The 18855-nt window shown below is 35.6% G+C and overlaps 1 protein-coding gene across 1 annotated transcript in view; it reads left to right on the top strand.

Moving 5' to 3' along the window:
* The window catches only part of LOC149800923 (death-associated protein kinase 1-like), a 275082-nt gene that overhangs the window by 194929 nt on the left and 61298 nt on the right, over positions 1–18855 (top strand). The window contains exons 10-11 of the mRNA XM_089954984.1: positions 13624–13743; positions 18505–18603. Coding sequence (XP_089811110.1) covers positions 13624–13743; positions 18505–18603 — 219 coding nt within the window. The remainder of the gene's footprint in view (positions 1–13623; positions 13744–18504; positions 18604–18855) is intronic.

Genomic DNA, 18855 nt, shown 5'->3' with positions numbered 1-18855 from the left:
GGAAATGTAGCTTTTGTCTGTGTGCTGGGTGGATTCAAATTTATTCCCAAATCATGATTAGAAAAAGAAATCAGGAACAAGTACGTACTTACTGAGTCTTAATTGGATTAATTGTAATCATTACTTTAGGTTGTCATCTGTTTGACCACGACCTGTCTCTCACTCTAACAGATTTACAAGCCTTTTGGTCACATAGTTATTTAACCTCCTCGAGAAAAGATTTGCCTAAATACAATAAATATGGTAAAATGCTATAATAGTTGTTCTAATCTTAAACATTCAAAGGTGAAACAGCCCACTGAATGGCTGTTGATTTAGTTAACAAGTAGAATCTATGATAAAAAGGCAACTTGCCAGTCTGGTTTGCATTGCTGATGAACTTGACTGGCTGGCTGCTGTTTTTATTGCCTGTAAATCAGGCAGTTAATTAAAGCAGAGAAAGCCCACACTAATAAGAAAGGAGGAGGAAAATACATCAAAGCAGGCTGATGTGACTAAGCAGACAACTGACCATCAGAGGTTCATATCTCTCCTTATTTCAAAATTTTCTCACTTAGTATGATGACTTAGAGGTTACTGTTGAAATTCAGTAATTCAGCATTGTGGGGAGCAAGCTGGGAGCCATTCTGCCATTAGAGAAATTATTTTGGGGAGAATTATTTTTTAGTTTAATTTCTTGTTCTCAAGATTTTTGAGAATTTTCATTAGTAAGATCTTTACTTGTTATTCATATGTGTGATTTCATCCAGATTTTCCACAATCTTATGCATTCAAAGTGAAATATTGCAGTCAGGAGGCATAATCTCCCAGATTTTGATATTTACTATTTTATGTTTTTTTTTCTTGTAATGAGCCCAGATAACTGGCTTTAATAAAGTATTTTTTCAGTCGAAATAAAATTGATAAGAGTATGTGTATGAATTATAAAAACAGAATTCAGATTGAATTTAAAAGCTGTTATTACAAAATTTATACATGTTACATGGGAGCTTTGCTTTGTTGGGCTGATCAGTCATAATCAGTTTTTTACCCCGTACATTAACAGGGCCTAAGAAAATCAAAAATTGATCCAGTCTGGCATTTTATGTTCCAAAATAAGTAAGTTAGTTGGCATGTTCACACTTCAAAATGGCATAAAATGTTTGATTATCTGTTTTTGAGCTTGTTTTGAATGGTTCATTCTCTAAGCGTAATAAACAGGAACTTTCTTTTAATGAATCTTTGCCAAACCTGACATAATTGTAGAGCAATAGAACCCACTGAGTGGAGAATTTGATTCAATTGACAAGTGGAATCAGTAATAATAAGGCAGCATGCCCAGTCTGGCTGTGCTCTAATGTCTGTAGGATGTCTGCTGTTGTATTACCTCTAATTCATGAAAGTTAACTAAGGCAAAGTAGTTAGGTCATTGCTGCTTAGACAGAAGAAGGAGGGGGAAAAATAGGTCATTGCTGCTTAGACAGAAGAAGGAGGGGAAAAATAGGTCATTGCTGCTTAGACAGAAGAAGGAGGGGAAAAATAGATCATTGCTGCTTAGACAGAAGAAGGAGGGGAAAAAATTGCTGATGTAATTAAGCAGCCATTTTTATCTAAACCATCAGATCTTTTCCATACACCCACCTTGGTAAAGCTTGGGGTGCAAGGGACAGTTTACATACATTTGAAGCCACAACAGTGTACCTAATATGAAAATTCATTAAAACAAATGCAGGACACCAATGAGGTCAAAAAGGTTGATAGTTTTGAATAGCTATAATAAATAAAAACTATATGCTTCATCTTCATGAATGGTCAGTGTATGGTCAGTGTTGTGATTTGAATAATTACATGTATATGGATCTGTAGCAGTGCTACTATTGGTGGTGTTGTGAGGTGGATTGTACCTTCTTACAAGGTGTCTGCTCTATTCAGTTCTCATTATCTAGGAGATGATCGCTCTCAGTGTTATTGCCCGGATTGAGTAAATATTAACATAAAGTGTGAAACTTAAAGACGGAATAAATAGAGATCTGAGCAGAGATAGAACAAAATGATACAAGCCCCCGTACATGGAAGAAAAAAAAACAGTTTAATCAATTACATAAACAACTATGATGATATATTACACTAGGAAGATACACTTCTTTTTTAAATAAAATTTTCACCAAATTTCAAACACAAATATATTTATATAAAATAGCTGATCTCTTCTAAATGATAGAATTGGTTCATCATAGAATCAAGTGAACAATCTGTCATTGCATTGTACAACTTCATAACCTGCTTATTCCAGTCCACTCCAACTTCACTATGGTGGTTCCTCTAGGTCCTTTTGCTTTTTCCCCTTCTCCAACCACCCTAATGTCTCGCCTCTTTTCTGCCCTCAATCTTTGTGTGGATAGGTGGATATGTAAGTACATATATACTTGGATAAGTAGGTACATGGATACATCAGTAAATACTTCAGTGGATATGTCAGTGGAGCTATTTCCCCTTGTGCTTTCAAGCTTTGTTCACTTCTACCCCCAGAATTGTGTCCATTGACTTTCCAGACATCCAGTCCCTTTGACAAATGTTTTATAAGAGAATTTCTTCCAAATTCAGTCTTGGAGTCTCCTATATTTTCACTCTTGCAGGAAAAATGCAGAATGACTAGATTTTTTTGATGAGGGCAATTTAACCCCAAGAAATTTTGTGTGGGAACCATGCCAATTATTTAGCATAACCAATCAGGATTAAATATATTTACTGCCTTTTATAACTAGGCACCAAATTGCAGTCAGACCAACTTCTAGATTTCCAAGCAACAGATCTGAAAAACTCAGCTTCTGACAGTTCCAATATAAATCGAAGTGAACCTTCCCTTTCTAGTGTGACTTAAGCAAAATAAATGAAGGCTTAGTTAAGAATGACTTCCTCTCCCGACACAGACATTAGAAATAATTGCAGTATAGTGACTTAACAAGCACCTGTCCCCATAAATCTAATTAATTGTTCTCTTGCCCAAATTATTGTGTTCTTCATAGATTGACAGAAATTTGCATCCTTATAGGATCCTCAGTTCTCTCCCCAAATGTTTCAATACATTTTAATACAAATAACATTTTTTATGTGATTTTCATTCATGCTGCTTGATACTGTGCATGGGAAGATTACCAGACTAATTTTTTAAAAATAAAAACAATTACCAGATTCATCATTTATATTCAGTTGGTTTAATAATCTAGCATCTACAAAGTACATTATACATAGAATTATGCTACTACTGTATTTACTGTTTTTCTTGGGACACAGTAAAATAAAAGATTTTTGTTGTCCTGTCCGATAACATATGGTCAAACTTTATGTTACTTAGATCATGTGTCCCAAAATTTACAAACACAAACCTAATTGTGTTGAATTTGCCACCCCAACCCAATTCCTGTATGTTACAATAAAGTAAACTAAGGTAAATAGAACGCTTATTTGATACTACAATGAAAGATGCTAACCTAATACTGTTTTCTTTGGCAGCAATTTATGAGCAAAAGAAACATACCCACTTTCCAAAATTGTATGGTCCTGTGATGTAGCATATATTGTGTGGATTATTTATGTTTAGTATAAATGTTGACATATTTTTCTCATGTGAAGCTGCATAAAGAAATCATGTTTTTTTGTCCCCAAGGGTTTCAACATGTTATCAAATGAAAATTGGATCCAACAAAATCTCAAAAATGAAAGAGATAACAGCAAATTGCTTCAAGGCACCTGCAATTTATGCATGACATGGTGTATGGTGCAAAATAATCTTCAAGCTTTTCTGAGACCTAATGCTTGTTGTTTGCATTCTTGCAGATGGTATTGCAAATTTTAACTCCAAGAAATGCCCCACCAGGAATATTCATTCTCTTTTACAGACATAAATTGCATGAAATATTCATGGCTTTTTTACCAGTGGCCTACACATTATAGTAATTCTAAAGAAATTCCTTTGCAGACATAAATTGCATAAAACATTGCTGGCTTTTTATCATGATAGTTATTTTGATGAAGTTCCTTAAAAAGAAATGTTTTATGGATAAACCAATTTTTTTAATTCAGAAAATAAAAGCTAAATGAAGAGATAGCAGATGCTAATTGATTGATCTGTGGCTGCATAGGAATGTTTTATCAGCTAAATAATTAGGTAACTGATAGGGTAAACATGGCCAAATATTTGCATGACATATTGATGGCTGGATCTGCCTCTTATTTCACCTAATTTTAACCACACCCTTTTTCATGGGAGCAATGAAAACTGCAATATTTATGTAGATCTTCAAATTATAATGACTAGAATTACACCTCCTCAGGAGTCACAGTTGTTCAGAGGGTGGCATGCTGGATTCATGACTGAAAGGATTCAGGTTCGAATTCTACCATCAGTTCAGCTTTGGTCAGCTACAGTGGTGTGTATCTGGACAGTGCACTTTATTCCAGTTGCCTTGGCACTAAATAACTTACATGTTGTTCAGTACCGTTAAACCTCAAGCCACCTCCTCCACCCCTTCCTTAATATCTTGAAATTTTATTTATTTTTTCCCATTCTTCAGTTGAAACTATTGTTAATAATTTCTGAGAGGAATTGAATCTACAATTTTTATGTTGAAATTAAGGCACTTGTTAAAAAAACAACATCCACCTTGCTTCTTCAGCGTCTTCATCCACATGCAAGTTGAAAACTTCATATTTGGTTTTCGTTATGTTTTTTTATGTTTGTTGCAATATGGGGTGGAGATACCATCTGTTGTATTTACAATGAAGTACAGAAATTCCCAATATGTATTGCTGTTCTCATTAAACTTGACATATAGACAGAGAGTAATGGGACCCTGGCAATTGCTTCACTCCTTAAAGCATACTATATAGACAGGGAATAAAGGGATCCTGGCAGTTGTTGCACCCCTTAGAACCCTGGCAGCTGTTTTACTCCTTAGAACATACCATACAGTTGTTGTACCCCTTAGAACATGCCACATAAAAGGGAATAATGGAACCCTGGCATGATAATATTACATGTACTGATGCAACCTACATCGCTGCTTAAGATTTCTGCTTGAACACAGAGATCATAGATTATAAGTCAGTTCCAACCGCAAGCAACATAGACCCTGATCTGCCATTGCATAATACACCAGATTAGTGTCTATGTTGTTTGATCTGCAGATTACTCCTAAAAAGCTGCATGGACCCACATCTGCTGGTACATTGTACATTGGCAAATCTTGATTTATGCAGTATGCATTTAGATGTGATCTATCAGCAAGTGTATAAGGTACATTGCACATATAACTAGATAATCCACAGAAAAATCCTTCTCTCTGTTTCAGAATTTCAGAGATTGTGTATAAATCTAAATATTCACCTTATTTAATCATGAGATGATTCTAATCAATTCGCTAAAGTATGAAAATTTAATCAAGCCTGCAATTTCAAATTTGTAATAGATTCAAGAGCAGATTAAATATAAAGCCACTGGAAAATATTTTCATTATGTGTTCATTATACACTGACATTGTGTTGGGAAATAAAGAACTGTACTTACTCACTTATCAGATGAATCCAACTGCAATTTGTACAGATCCAGATCTGCCATTGCATAATGCACCAGCAAATCAGGGTCTGTACAGTATGTTGGGAGTAATCAGACTGAGACCTGCCTGTGCATTATGCAATGGCAGAGTTGGGTCTGTGCAGTTTTCTGTTATACAAGACTTATAAGCAAATACACATGGTGATTGCATTTTACAGAAATATTTTAAAATTATGTTGTTAATTTAGTGGCTTAGTGACTGCTCTGAAGGCCTAGTGGTTAGAGCATCCACCTCGGATGCTGGAGGTATTGGGTTCCAACCCTGGCTGAGTCATACCAAAGACCTTTAAAAATGGTACTTAGAACTGCCTTGCTTGGTGCTCAGAATTAAGAGGTTAGTGTTAGGACTGGTCGGCCTGGTGTCAGGATAATGTGACTGGGTGGGACATCATGCTACATGTCTGTGGCATGATGCCCCAGTGCTAGACATCACTATAAACTGCCACACTGCAGACATCTTAGTGATATGACTGAATTTGTTTTTAAAGCTATGTTAAAAATCCAAATCTCTCACACACTCAGGGACATAGTGCTGTGGGAACAGTGTTCCCTTACTTTTCTTGCGCATTCCCTTACTACCATATACACTTGCATATAAGCTGAATAATTTAGGAAAAAGTAAGGCCTGGAAGAAGGGGGTTGGCTTATCCATGGGCCAGTGTGTAAACTTGACAGCTTTTAGGTCTTTTTGTTGACTACTGTAATGGCTGTAAATCTTGGGACACTAAACAATAATTTTTTCCGTGTCCTAAGACATAGGCATGTAAAAAAAAAAGTAACTTTCGATGACCTGACAATTATTAAACTGTTATAAAGTACTATGATTGATTTTGTTATTATTTTGCATGTGCATATTTTCTGATTTCTCCAAAATGAAGTTAAATAAAGGTAAATACAGACTTCATAATTCGGGGGGCTGGTTGAGTTTACCAGGGAGATGGTCTGAACTATAATGTACAGTACTTACACAGTGCAAAGCATGCATAGTGCAAATTCTTACTTATTCCCAAACATAGATGCAGATTTTGCTTTATTCATTGTTCCATCCAAATTGCGTTCTTCCAGATGACATTTCAGCTAGTTCTTAATAGCTGTTTCATTTACGTCGAATCACGCACTCAGTGATATTAGCAATCCTACAAACTGAGGTAATATTTTTACACAGCACATAACCATCATAATTTACATGTTCATGAAGAGTGGTAATAATAAAGGCTAAAATTCTTATAGAGATTAACTAAGATCAACATCAATCAATTTTAGTTTTGTGTTTTAGCTGAACAAACATAACTTTCCACACAGTGGAAAGCTTGATGTTTCAGTGTCTTCTGTTTTGATAGTCGGTGAATTTGTCTTTCATTTTGTGACAACAGTACAGGCCATTTAATCATTAAAACCCTGAAATTGGCTTGAGATAAGAGGGAATTTTGACCGGTAACTATACCAGTTTAGCATTGGTATATATGATATAAATATGCCAGGTGTTCACTCATATAAGTTTCTTTAGTGGGATTGGAGCTATATCATATGGAGTTAACAGCATTCGTAGTGATCATTCTTGGGATTGAAATTAATTGTGGACGATTTTATTGTTGTGGTTTATCATTTTGTTCTGGTTTTTTTTTGTTTTGTATTATTTTAGAGGTATAAATAATCAATAATTTATGTGAATAATGTTTAAACTTAACATTTTATTTAGTGACGAAGCGAATGCTTTATACTAAATTATTTCGTCACAAGAATAATTCACAGGTGATACAACAGAATATGTAGGACTTTTCTTGTTTAGAAGAAATGAAAATCGAAGACATAATGTAATAATCAGGAGTTCTCTATAAAAATCAGAAGATATTATGAAATCAGGTGGTAGGCATGGAGCGACCCCAAAAATTGGGAGGTTTTAGTTCCCTCCCAGTGTGAAAGTTGACAGATATGGTGTAAAGTCGCTTACATCAAAAGCAAACTACAAAAAACAGAAAATTAAATAAATTACTTTTCAAACAAGTTATACCATCTCTTGTTAATAATTATGCATGCCAACCTCGAGTTAAATATACATGTAATTTTTTTAAATACAAGTTTGCCTAAATGCATTTAGAACTTACCTCGTGCATCTTGAGATGCCTCAGAGTTGTAAGTCGGCTTATACGTGGGTCATGCACTTTTTAGTGTTTATACCTGTTCAGTTTGGGGGTTGGCTTATATATGAATGGGTTTATATGTGAGTATATATGGTAATTTGTGCTTTCCATTGTCCCCCCACCACATGTGAGTAACATGCATTCCCTCACTTAATTGTGTTTTCTGGTTTCTTTATTGAGCACCATACCACTAGTTAAATCTATTACTGGAAATTAATTTTTGTCCCAATACATGTATCTAGAAAGAGAAAACTTTATTGAAAATCAGCAATTTATGGAGATATAGATGATGCTTTAAGTTAGGAACTTTTTCACACTCAAAGTGCTGCAGTCCTAGTTTTATATTCAAGTTTCTTGGTTTCATATACTGCACTGGGACTGAGTGAGTCAGTCATTCCACTCATGCCAAGTATTAACTCATCAGTGTTTGAAATATCAAAGTTTTACTGTATTTTTATCCCCAGTTACAATAAGAATACCACATGTATACATCTTTGTTTTTTTGTTTAAAAAAAAATAGGCATCACATCTAAAATCCATATATTTCAAACCAGGCAACAACTCCAAATCTTGGTATAGTTTGTTGTTTTGGGAAAATTCTATCAGTACCAAAGGATATTAACCATTCCTCTGACTGTTCGGCTGAGATTTCTCCTTTCTGATTATCATTCTTGACTTAATACCAAAGTATCAATTAAGGAGAGAGCTCTACTCAGATGCTTATGTTGAGAAAATGATAGCCACATTGATAACCAGTCCATTAGACACATTGATAATCAGTCCATTTTCATTTCTGTATTCTATAATTGCTTTTTAAAAAAAGTTGCGGTGTTGAAAATGTATATGCAGGTTATAATAATCAGCGTGCCAGATACACTTTAAGGTAACAGATTGATTCTTCTGTTTTGAAAAAGATAGATAAAATGTCAGTGGCCACAGATCCAATCCAGCTACCCAGCCAGATGGCTGGGCTCAGGACTTCAAAGAAAAAGTTAATAATGCCCTGCATCTATTTGTGGGAGCCCTGTAGCAATCATCTTTTCCTTCTGACCAAGGAACTGAGTCTGAAATATTCCACTTCATAATTTATAAGAGCTGTACCCCCAGAATGCCTTGTTTCACCTACCTTTGCTTTCACAATAGCTCTGGTTTGTGGCACAAGTCTGCTTCAGGTTAGTAAAAAAGAAGTAAAACAGAATACAAACAGTTAGCCCAACACGTAGTTAGCTCCAGTTTATGGGATATCATAGTTAGCTCAAGTTCCTGAAGCACCTCATATGATATCATAGTTAGCTCAAGTTCCTGAAGCACCTCATATGATATCATAGTTAGCTCAAATTCCTGAAGCACCCCATAGGATATCATGGTTAGCTCAGCCTCCTAAAGCATTCCATTGGATATCATGGTTAGCTCAAGCTCCTAAAGCACCCCATGGGATATCATGGTTAGCTCAAGCTCCTAAAGCACTCCATAGGATATCATGGTTAACTGAAGCTCCTGGAGTGACCTCTAGAATATCCTGGCTAGTTAAACTCCAAAACACTACCTAAGTTATAATGGCTAGCTCAAACTCTTAAAGCAAACTCCAGGATATCATGGTTATCTCAAACTCCTAACCCCCCCCCCCCCCAGGATATCATGGTTAGCTTAAGCTCCTGTCAAGCAACCCCTACTATTACTGTAATGGTAATACATTCAGAACCTAAAATTAAGCCATTCAGCATTATTGTGTTAGAACCTCACATTGAGATGTAGGATCAGTGCTATAGTAATCACCTATTCTGTTAGTCTGTCAGTTCACACTTCTTGTAAGCGGCATATCTCTGCAAGCCTAATAATCGAATGCCATTTGGTAGATGAATTGTTGGTTACATTTAGATGTGGCATTTAAAGGTGTCATCATTTTTGGCTACCATTAATATTACATCTCCAATATTACTGGAATTAGGGATAACATTTGGAAACTCAGAGGAGCAAAGCTAACAGCTGCGACAATGGATGTGCTCCAAGTCCACTAGCTTTGGAAGAAGTTTGCATTCCCTGCCAGCATGCGAAGAAAGAATTATACCAGAGACCACAGAGGTACAAAAGTCAAGCACATTATCACAGTGAGTGTGCTATGAGTCTTTTGACACAGGATAGGTACAAAAATCAAGCACATTTCCACAGGGTGTGTGCTATGAGTCTTTTGACACAGGATAGGTACAAAAATCAAGCACATTTCCACAGGGTGTGTGCTATGAGTCTTTTGACACAGGATAGGTACAAAAATCAAGCACATTTCCACAGAGTGTGTGCTATGAGTCTTTTGACACAGGATAGGTATAAAAATCAAGCACATTACCACTGTGAGCATGCTATGAGTCTTTTGACACAGGATAGGTACAAAAATCAAGCACATTATCACAGTGAGTGTGCTATGAGTCTTTTGACACAGGATAGGTACAAAAATCAAGCACATTATCACAGTGAGTGTGCTATGAGTCTTTTTGACACAGGATAGGTTCAAATTTTGATGCATGTAAAAAAAGAGGGATCATACCTGAGGCTGCAAAGATGCAAATCGGCACATTGCCACATTGAGCGTGCCATAATTCCATTGACCCTTGATAGGTTCACATTCCTTTGTGTCTATCAGACATAGTGATCAGACTTGGAAATACAGAGATGCAAAACAAGCAGATTGACACATTGAGTGTATTATTTGTGAATTGAACCATGATAGGTTTGCAATATTTAATTGCATATGCAGAAAGTAGGAATCAGAACTATGGCTAAAGAGGTGCAAATCACATTGCCACACTGAGTTTGCTTTGAATCCATTATCCTTGGATATATTCACATTCCCTTGGGAGTACAGGAAGTTGTGATCAAACTGGTGTCCACAGAGGTGCAAAGCAAGCACATTTCCACTTTGCTATAACTCTTTGTAACCCTGTGTCCATATTTTCACAGATTATGTTTAGATATGCAATGCATCCATTAGCCTGGGATATGTTCACAATCCCTTGGGAGTACAGGGAGTCATAATTAATTTGGAGTCCACAGAGGTGCAAAGCAAGCACATTTCCACTTTGCTATAACTCTTTGTAACCCTGTGTCCATATTTTCACAGATTATGTTTATATATGAAATGCATCCATTAGTCTGGGATATGTTCACAATCCTTGGGAGTACAGGGAGTCATAATTAATTTGGGGTCCACAGAGGTGCAAAGCAAGCACATTTCCACTTTGCTATGACTCCTTGTAACCCTGTGTGTCTATTTTCACAGATTATATTTAGAATTGTTGATAAGCGCAGAATTAAATATTAATGTCATTATCAGAAAGGAAATTGTCCCAATTAGTCTGAAGCACTGGGTCTCTACCTTTTATTAGATTAAGCTATTATTATCCAGTTCCTATTAGAACGGGGGGGGGGGGGGGGGGCAGGTAGTGCAAGTGGTAAGCATATTCAAGTGTCCACTAAAGCAAGGTGGACTCTAGGCCCAGATATTTGATCCCTCACAGCCTATGAGCTGTATATCAGCCACTTTTAAAGTGACTAACAAAGCAATTGTTGTCAACTTAGATATCAGTAAATGTGCATATATGTATACAAGATACATCTGTATCCATTTTCTTGGGCTTGAGGTACCACAGACAGCATTATACTCCTCTCAACAGACTAGACTGCTTAAATTCTTACTCCTGTGCTGTGTGAAGAGGCATTCTTGTTTATATGGTATATTGTTAATGGATGATATTGAAAATTCATGTGGAACATGTAAAAGTTGTCTGAGGTGAGGGAAGAAAATATTTTCAGTGAAAAAAAATGGTAGAGGTAAGACAATGTTTTTAGGGGCATGATATAAATGATACATGTGCATATACAACAGGAAAGATATTCTGAGATGGATAATCCCATTACTTTAGCAGCAGGGGGTGAGGGGTGCAAACTTTGAAATTTGTATCACCACAAATGGACAGGAAACATTATACAGTTGCTCATTTAGCAGAAAGCTCCAAGGGTAAGGTCATTATAAAAATCATAGTTATTCCATGATAAGTTCAGATAAGAGTCATTTGAAGGTCAAATTTCATTCATCATAGAATAAACCCCAGTTGTTACACAGAAACAATTGAGATGTATTTGATGACCATATATGCCTACTTATAAGCTGGATCCAACTGCAATTTCACAGACCCAGATCTGCCATCATATAATGCACTGGCTGGTTTGGGTCTATGCAGTTTGTTAGGCTTAATCAGTAGAACAAACATGGACTGTAAGCTGCCTATTTGGTTATGCAAGAACAGGTGAGAATCTGTGTTGTTTGCATTTGGACCCGACTTTTGTGTATGCTTATTAACTGAGTATTACCATATATACTCACTTATAAGTCAAGTAAAACTACAAACAACAAAGATCCTAATCTGTCATAGCATAATATGTCTGCAGACCAAGGTTTATGCTGTTACTTTTTGTATTACTCCTAACACACTGCACAGACCCAGATCTGCTGGCACATTATGCACTGGCAAATATGGGTCTGTGCAGTTGCAGTTGGACTGATCATATAAATGAGTACATATGGTAAACAATATTGGAGCACAGGATATGTGGAAAAAATGCCAAAGCTTGGGATTGATAAAGAGAATGATAGCAATTTCTGACAATAAGTTTTGAATTCTTGATAATTTGGTTGTGTAATTTTTCTCCTAAGATGAATTTCATTGAAGATGCAAATAGACTGTGCATGAAAGAAATTCAGCATAGAAATTCTTCCCTTTTGCTTGAATATGCTGTTAATAGGATTCATATGACTGTTAAGTGTTTTCACAGTAGATCAGACTGTCACTTATCATTTTTGCCACTTTATTTCATCAATTTGGCAAGCAGAGTTGGAGACCAGGCTAGTATGCTGTGCCTCACATAGTATTCATTTATTCTCCAAGGACCAAGAAATTTATTCTCTTTAATAGCTATCATGTTTGTTTTGTGTTTGTGAGAAAATTGGTACCAATTAAATGTGACAATATTTTTCATCAACTGCAGCAGCAGTCAGTAGCACAGCTTGTTGTAATTATTCTTCTTGTGTACAGGGAAGAAAGATGTTTGTGCATGTTGTACCAATTTATGATTGGATGCAAGCCATCCTGTGATATTTAATCTTACCCATCTATGGTCATTTTGTTGCTTTACACATTATGGTTTTGATAGTGGCAAAGAAGTACCATAAATTAGCGAGTTGAAATGGTTTTCCAGTTACATTGAACAGATTTTGCAGCTACTTTGAGAAGTAAAGTATTCCCTGACTTCACTGATGTTCATTGGAACCATAAAAGTGGATGTGGCCATTGTACGTCAGGTTACTTTATGTTAAATTATTTAGAGGTGTTTTATGCACAGTATTATTTTTTTAAAATTAAATATGGATACCCATCTTATAAAGAGGCTGTCTTATACTGAGGTATCATATGATGAGGTAGTACTATCATTAGATTTAAAGTGAATTGCCAAAGTGGGCTGTGGGTTTGGGGGACCTCCCACAACATGGATATAGTTGTTGTTTTTTTAAAAAAAGTATCCAGGTGTAAAATGAAAGTAACCAGGTAAATCACCCAGCTCCTGGCTGATATTAGGAAAGCCCTGACCGTACATGTAATGTTATCTGTATTAACAAATTTACAAAATGTGCTAGTGTCTCAAGCATCCGTATGTGAAAATGATATTTTATTTGCTGTTGGAAAATTTTCTCCTATAAAATTTAAGACAGGTTCTTACAATTGAACCCAATTCTTTTGTAACTTGATAGACTGATTTGAATGTTGTATATTTTATTTTATGTTCATTGTGTTTTGTCACAAATCCATTCATATGATCTCTATCCTTTTTTTATTTCAGGAAAAGGCAGAAAATTTTGTAATGGCTGCGCTGTTCTGTGCTTCCGAAGAAGGAAATATTGAGGGACTGAGGAAACTCACAGACATGGCAGAAAAAATTGACCTCCAGCTCGCAAATAAGGTTAGTGGTTACATTTTATGTCCTGCCACAAATATGGAAAGGGCATAGAGTGTTTTTCTTCATGTCTGTCCATACTATGATCCATCTGTCTGTATGCCCATCATAACCTAGTTAAGTTTTACAATCAAGTCAGTTTTTCAGGCATTGTTGGCTAAAGAGTCATGCATATTGGTGTTTGGATGCATCTTAGCTGTTTGGCCAGCTCCAGCCTGACAGGATAAGTCTTTGTAACCTCAGTTTCATGCCTTAGTGATTTGTTAAGTTCTGCATTTAGGTCAGTTTTTTTTACCATTGTTATGTTTAGAGTCATGACCAATTAATTGTGTATATTATGTTTTGTTAAGTATTAAATTATCACACCAAAGGTAGATAACTGTGCTTGAGCATTGATGTTGTGTGAATGCATGATGTATCTAGTTATCTTTGTCCTCCAGGTTAATATCCCTATGGTGAATATTTATCCAGGAGTTGAAAATCTTGTATAAAATTCTGCTTGCCCAGAATCCATAAGATATTGGTCCCAAATCAAGATTTTTTATAAGTGGAATTCATGGTAATTATTGACATAAGATTTAACTTCACCAGCAAAATGTTCACCTCTCCAGAAGACAGACAATGAAATTTACCAGCCCTGTCACAAACTAAATTAAATCTAATCTCATTGAATCCAGATCTTTGTAGGCAATAGATCTTATGAGTACAAATATGAGTGGTCCACTCCAGTGGTCTAGTGTTTAGAGTGTCTGCCTCAGATGCAAGAGGTTGTGGGTTTGAACCCTGGCCAAGTCATACCAAACACTTATAAAAGTTGTGCTAACAGCATTCTTGCTAGGTGCTCAGCATTAAGAGGTTAGTGTTAGGACTGGTCTTCCTTGTGTCAGGATACTATGCCTGGGTGGGACATGATGCTGCATGTCTACTGTAAAGCATGATGCCCCAGTGCTAGACATCACTATAAACTGCCTCACTCCAGACATTATAGTGATATAACTGAATTTTTTTAAAGCTAAGTTAAAACTCCAAATCACACACACACACATGTGAGTTCATATAATTTGTTTGTAATATTCCAATTATAGCTTTGGTGTTTCTGAGGTTTTGGTGTCCTTTTATACTAACCATGAAAATCTTTTTGCTGACTGCTGCTAAGATGATGATATCAAAAGTGGAATGGGGTATAACAGTTCAACAGAAAATTCAGTTATGACCTCTGGAAGGCATAAGCATGATTTCTGCTATTTCTGAGATACATTTTAATTGGTTTTTAGCTGTTATAATTAAAGTCCAGAAAAACTTGTACAATGGTATTTCATTCTTCATCCATTAGCACAAGCTTTCTATTGGTACTCCTCCTAAATAACTTGGAGCATTGCCATTAAACTTTAAATTCACCCTCAAGTCTAGTTGGTCCTGAGTGAAAATGGTACCTCACATACATCCAATATGGCCACCAAGCCAGCCATCTTGAAAGTCTTGTTATTGCTGCTAGTCCTGAATGGATGGTCCTATCAACATGGGCTTTTCACTAAATGTCTTCTTGTGATATCTAGTTTGTCAGAAATGAATTGGTGTCTCTCAGACATCTTATATTGCTATAAGGGCAGTAACTGTCTTGAAAATCTTGTTATTAGTACTCCTCTTGAATGCATGTTCATATCAACATGGAATTTTGACTGAAGACTTCATATGATCTTTAGTTGGCCCTAAATGAAAATAATTCCCCTAAGACATCCACCATGGTGGCCATATGTCATGGCAGCATATTGAAAAATCTTGTTCTTGCAACTCCTTATCAATGGATAGTCATATTGATATGTTGTTTTCACTAAAATGCTTATTATGGTGTTTTGTAAGTCCTAAAAGAAAATGGTGCCAACCTGATATACTAATAGCCACTGTGGCCATCTTGAAAAGCTTGTTATTGGTACTCCTTAACAAATAGTTGTATTGACAATGGTTTTTACAGACTTCTTATGGTATCTAGTTGGTCCTAAATACAAATGGTGAACCGCAGACATCCACTATGGCCACTGTGCCTTGAAAATCTTGTTATTGATTATCCTCCTAAACAGATGATCATAGTATGATGGGACTTTCACCAAAAGACTTTGGTGTTTCGTTTGGTCCTAACTGAAAATCTTGTGCCAATCTTATATGCAAGTATGGCCACCATGGCATCCATCTTCAGACCATCTTGTTATCACTGCTAGAAAGGTCATATGTTCCAGTGTTTTTCAAAACTGATCACTGCTGTTTAGGCAGGATTCTGAGCTACATGAAAGTTTTAATGACCCACAAAATTGAAGAGCTTGACAATATGCAAAACTACTCACCTCCAGAATTAAAGATTTGACAACAGAAGTGCTCCAGTAAGAATGGGGCCTTCTGTGTTCTGCAAAAACATATGTTAAAACATTTTTTTAATCAATAATTTTACTTTGTTTAATTTTAAATAAAGACATATATTAGATTGACCTTTGAAAGTAATGAGATTTTGTTACTCTTCACATACAGACATAACCTCTAAGTTGGTTGGCATAAAGATATTATCCAAAATTTGATTGAAATTGCCAGATAACACAGAGACACTTAATTAGTGCTGATAGTGCAGAGTGATCATTACTCATTCTGAATAAATGGACTTATCAACATGAGTTTTTCACAGAAGGACTGATTTAAGACGTCTAGTTGGTCCTAAATGAAAATGGTGCCCATCAGACATGCACACAAACATCAAATATAGCTACCACAGTGGCCATTGTTGATATCTTGTTAGCTTATCCTGAATGGATGGTCATATCAGCATGGTGTTTTGACTAATGGAATTCATATGATGTCTAGTTGGTCTTCAATGAAATAGTACTGATCTGACATTCAATATGGCCACCATTGCTGCCAGCTTGAAAATTTTGTTATCGCTTTCCCTCTTTTAAAGATGGCTGCTAAAAGACTTCTTATGGTATCAAGTCAGTCCAGTACAATATGTAGCTAGTTGTAATGAAAATTGTGTTCATCTGACCTCCAAACTGCACTGCAGCCATCTTAAAAATCTTTTTATCACTTCTTTTGAATGAGCAATGACACTGACATGGAGTTTTTATTTAAACACTTCATGCAATATTTAATTGATTCTGAATTGAAATGGGGTATATCTGACCAACAACATATCCACACTTTTGTGAAGGCATTTTCAAAACCATTAATAATTGAACTTGGGGTGAAGGCATGCATTTTGTATGTTACAGAGCTTATGAACACAATAATGTGTGCATATGCAAGTGAAGTTTGACCAGAATCTGCATTTAGATACATTACAATGTACAAGTTCATGGGTCAATGTTCTTGACCTTTTTTTAGACATTCTGGCTTGTAAACATGGTAATACAAACAAGTATGAATGGGTTTTTGTTTTTTGTTTATCCCAGTTTTGGGATATAGGTGAAAATTACCTTTAATAATACTACTTCAGTAACTTATGTGTTTTATCCCCCCAAATATATATAAACCAAACTTGTCACGTGATTATATGGTGACAGTATTTGTCAGATGATCTTCTATCCATGATGTCAGGTTCAAGATCAAAGGTCGTGATAAATAATTTTGTACTGAATGTACAGGTATCTTGTGAATAAGTTAGCTCAAACACAAGGAAATAATTTTGTTACCAAATCTGGTATGTTGGAGTTTCTTAAGAATATCAGAGATGAATTCAGCACTTAGTATGGGGAAAAGAAGAAATGGACTGATCTTGGATTCCCAAAAATTCTGTTTGGCCAGTTGAGTGTAAGTCTGTTCAAAGGGCTCTTGTTACTCACTTGTATAAATATCATAAAATGACAATATTTTTGTAAGTTAGATGCATAAAAATATTCTTGAATTTGAAAAACAAATGACAAATGTATCAACATGCTACTTCACAGTCAGATGAAGATATAATAATTATCTTTGACATCATTGTTGATTGGTTTTTATTTATTTACATTGAAATGTTGTCATCATATATCAGATAGATTAAGGTATCCATGCAGCCCCAAAAGAAATTCACCTTTAAATGATTCTGGTGGCAAATATCACAATAGACTAATCCTTCTGCCTGTATCAAGATTGTTAAACACCTTTCAATCTTTGGTTATTAGCAGTAAATTATTTCAATAGTTGTTTATAAGTATCTTCAGTTTGCATTGATGGGAAAGTCCATGAAAAGGTTCACTCTCCATAATTTGACAGAAAATAACTCCGTAAATACTAAAAATGTAAATGAGGATTGCAAAACTCATGCATATCAAAATATTTTAATTCAAAGTTTTGAAAAACTTGATTATATCAAAATAACTTAATTCAAATTTTTGATAAACCCATGTATATCAAAATATTTTAATTCAAATATTTCAAGTCTAGAGTATCTGCTGTATGTTGGCACCACTATATCGCAGTGTATGAATGATACGAAAATATCAAAGGATCTCCAAATTGTTGTTGCATAATAAGGTTGGTGAGCTAGCTACAGTATGAAATTTGGTATACTAATATATTATTTTTAACATGTGTCTCATACACCATGTTTTGCCTTTATTTTTAAATGTTTGCCTTTTAATGGCACCATCATGTACCATGCCCTGGCATCCATAGGAGCATCTGTGTCATATGATACATTTCTAATGGGTTTTGATATATCTGTAGCTTGTGAGACTAAACATGGAATAGTCTGGGGATTCATCATTTAATGTAGATGAATGATGCAAAATATGTTTCCATTTACAGCATGGGGAGACAGCAATTCATATGGCAGCCAGTGGAGGTCACACAGAGGTCATACGATTTCTTCAGTCCAAAGGGGTTGATATTTCTGTCAAGGATAAGGTACATTTTACAGCAGATTCACATCACACTTTAGGAGTTTTCTTTTTCTTCATTATCAATAAACAAAAATCAGTTGTATATGGACTTTACAAATCATCTTAAGTTGGATATATTATGCCCTGGTACCCCTTCCTCCAACCACTGAAAATATTTTAATGAAACTTTCCCTAAGTACATATCATGGCTTAACTGTTTCATATATCACAGCCATATCCCACAGCTCAAGGTCACTGTCAGGCAGGGGAAGAAAGT

This window comes from Sinohyriopsis cumingii, chromosome 4, assembly GCF_028554795.1.
Source record: "Sinohyriopsis cumingii isolate HCF-2022 chromosome 4, ASM2855479v2, whole genome shotgun sequence".
Taxonomy (NCBI): Eukaryota; Metazoa; Mollusca; class Bivalvia; order Unionida; family Unionidae; genus Sinohyriopsis; species Sinohyriopsis cumingii.
Note: the sequence above shows the minus strand (reverse complement) of the source record. Positions and strands in the feature narration are given on the sequence as shown.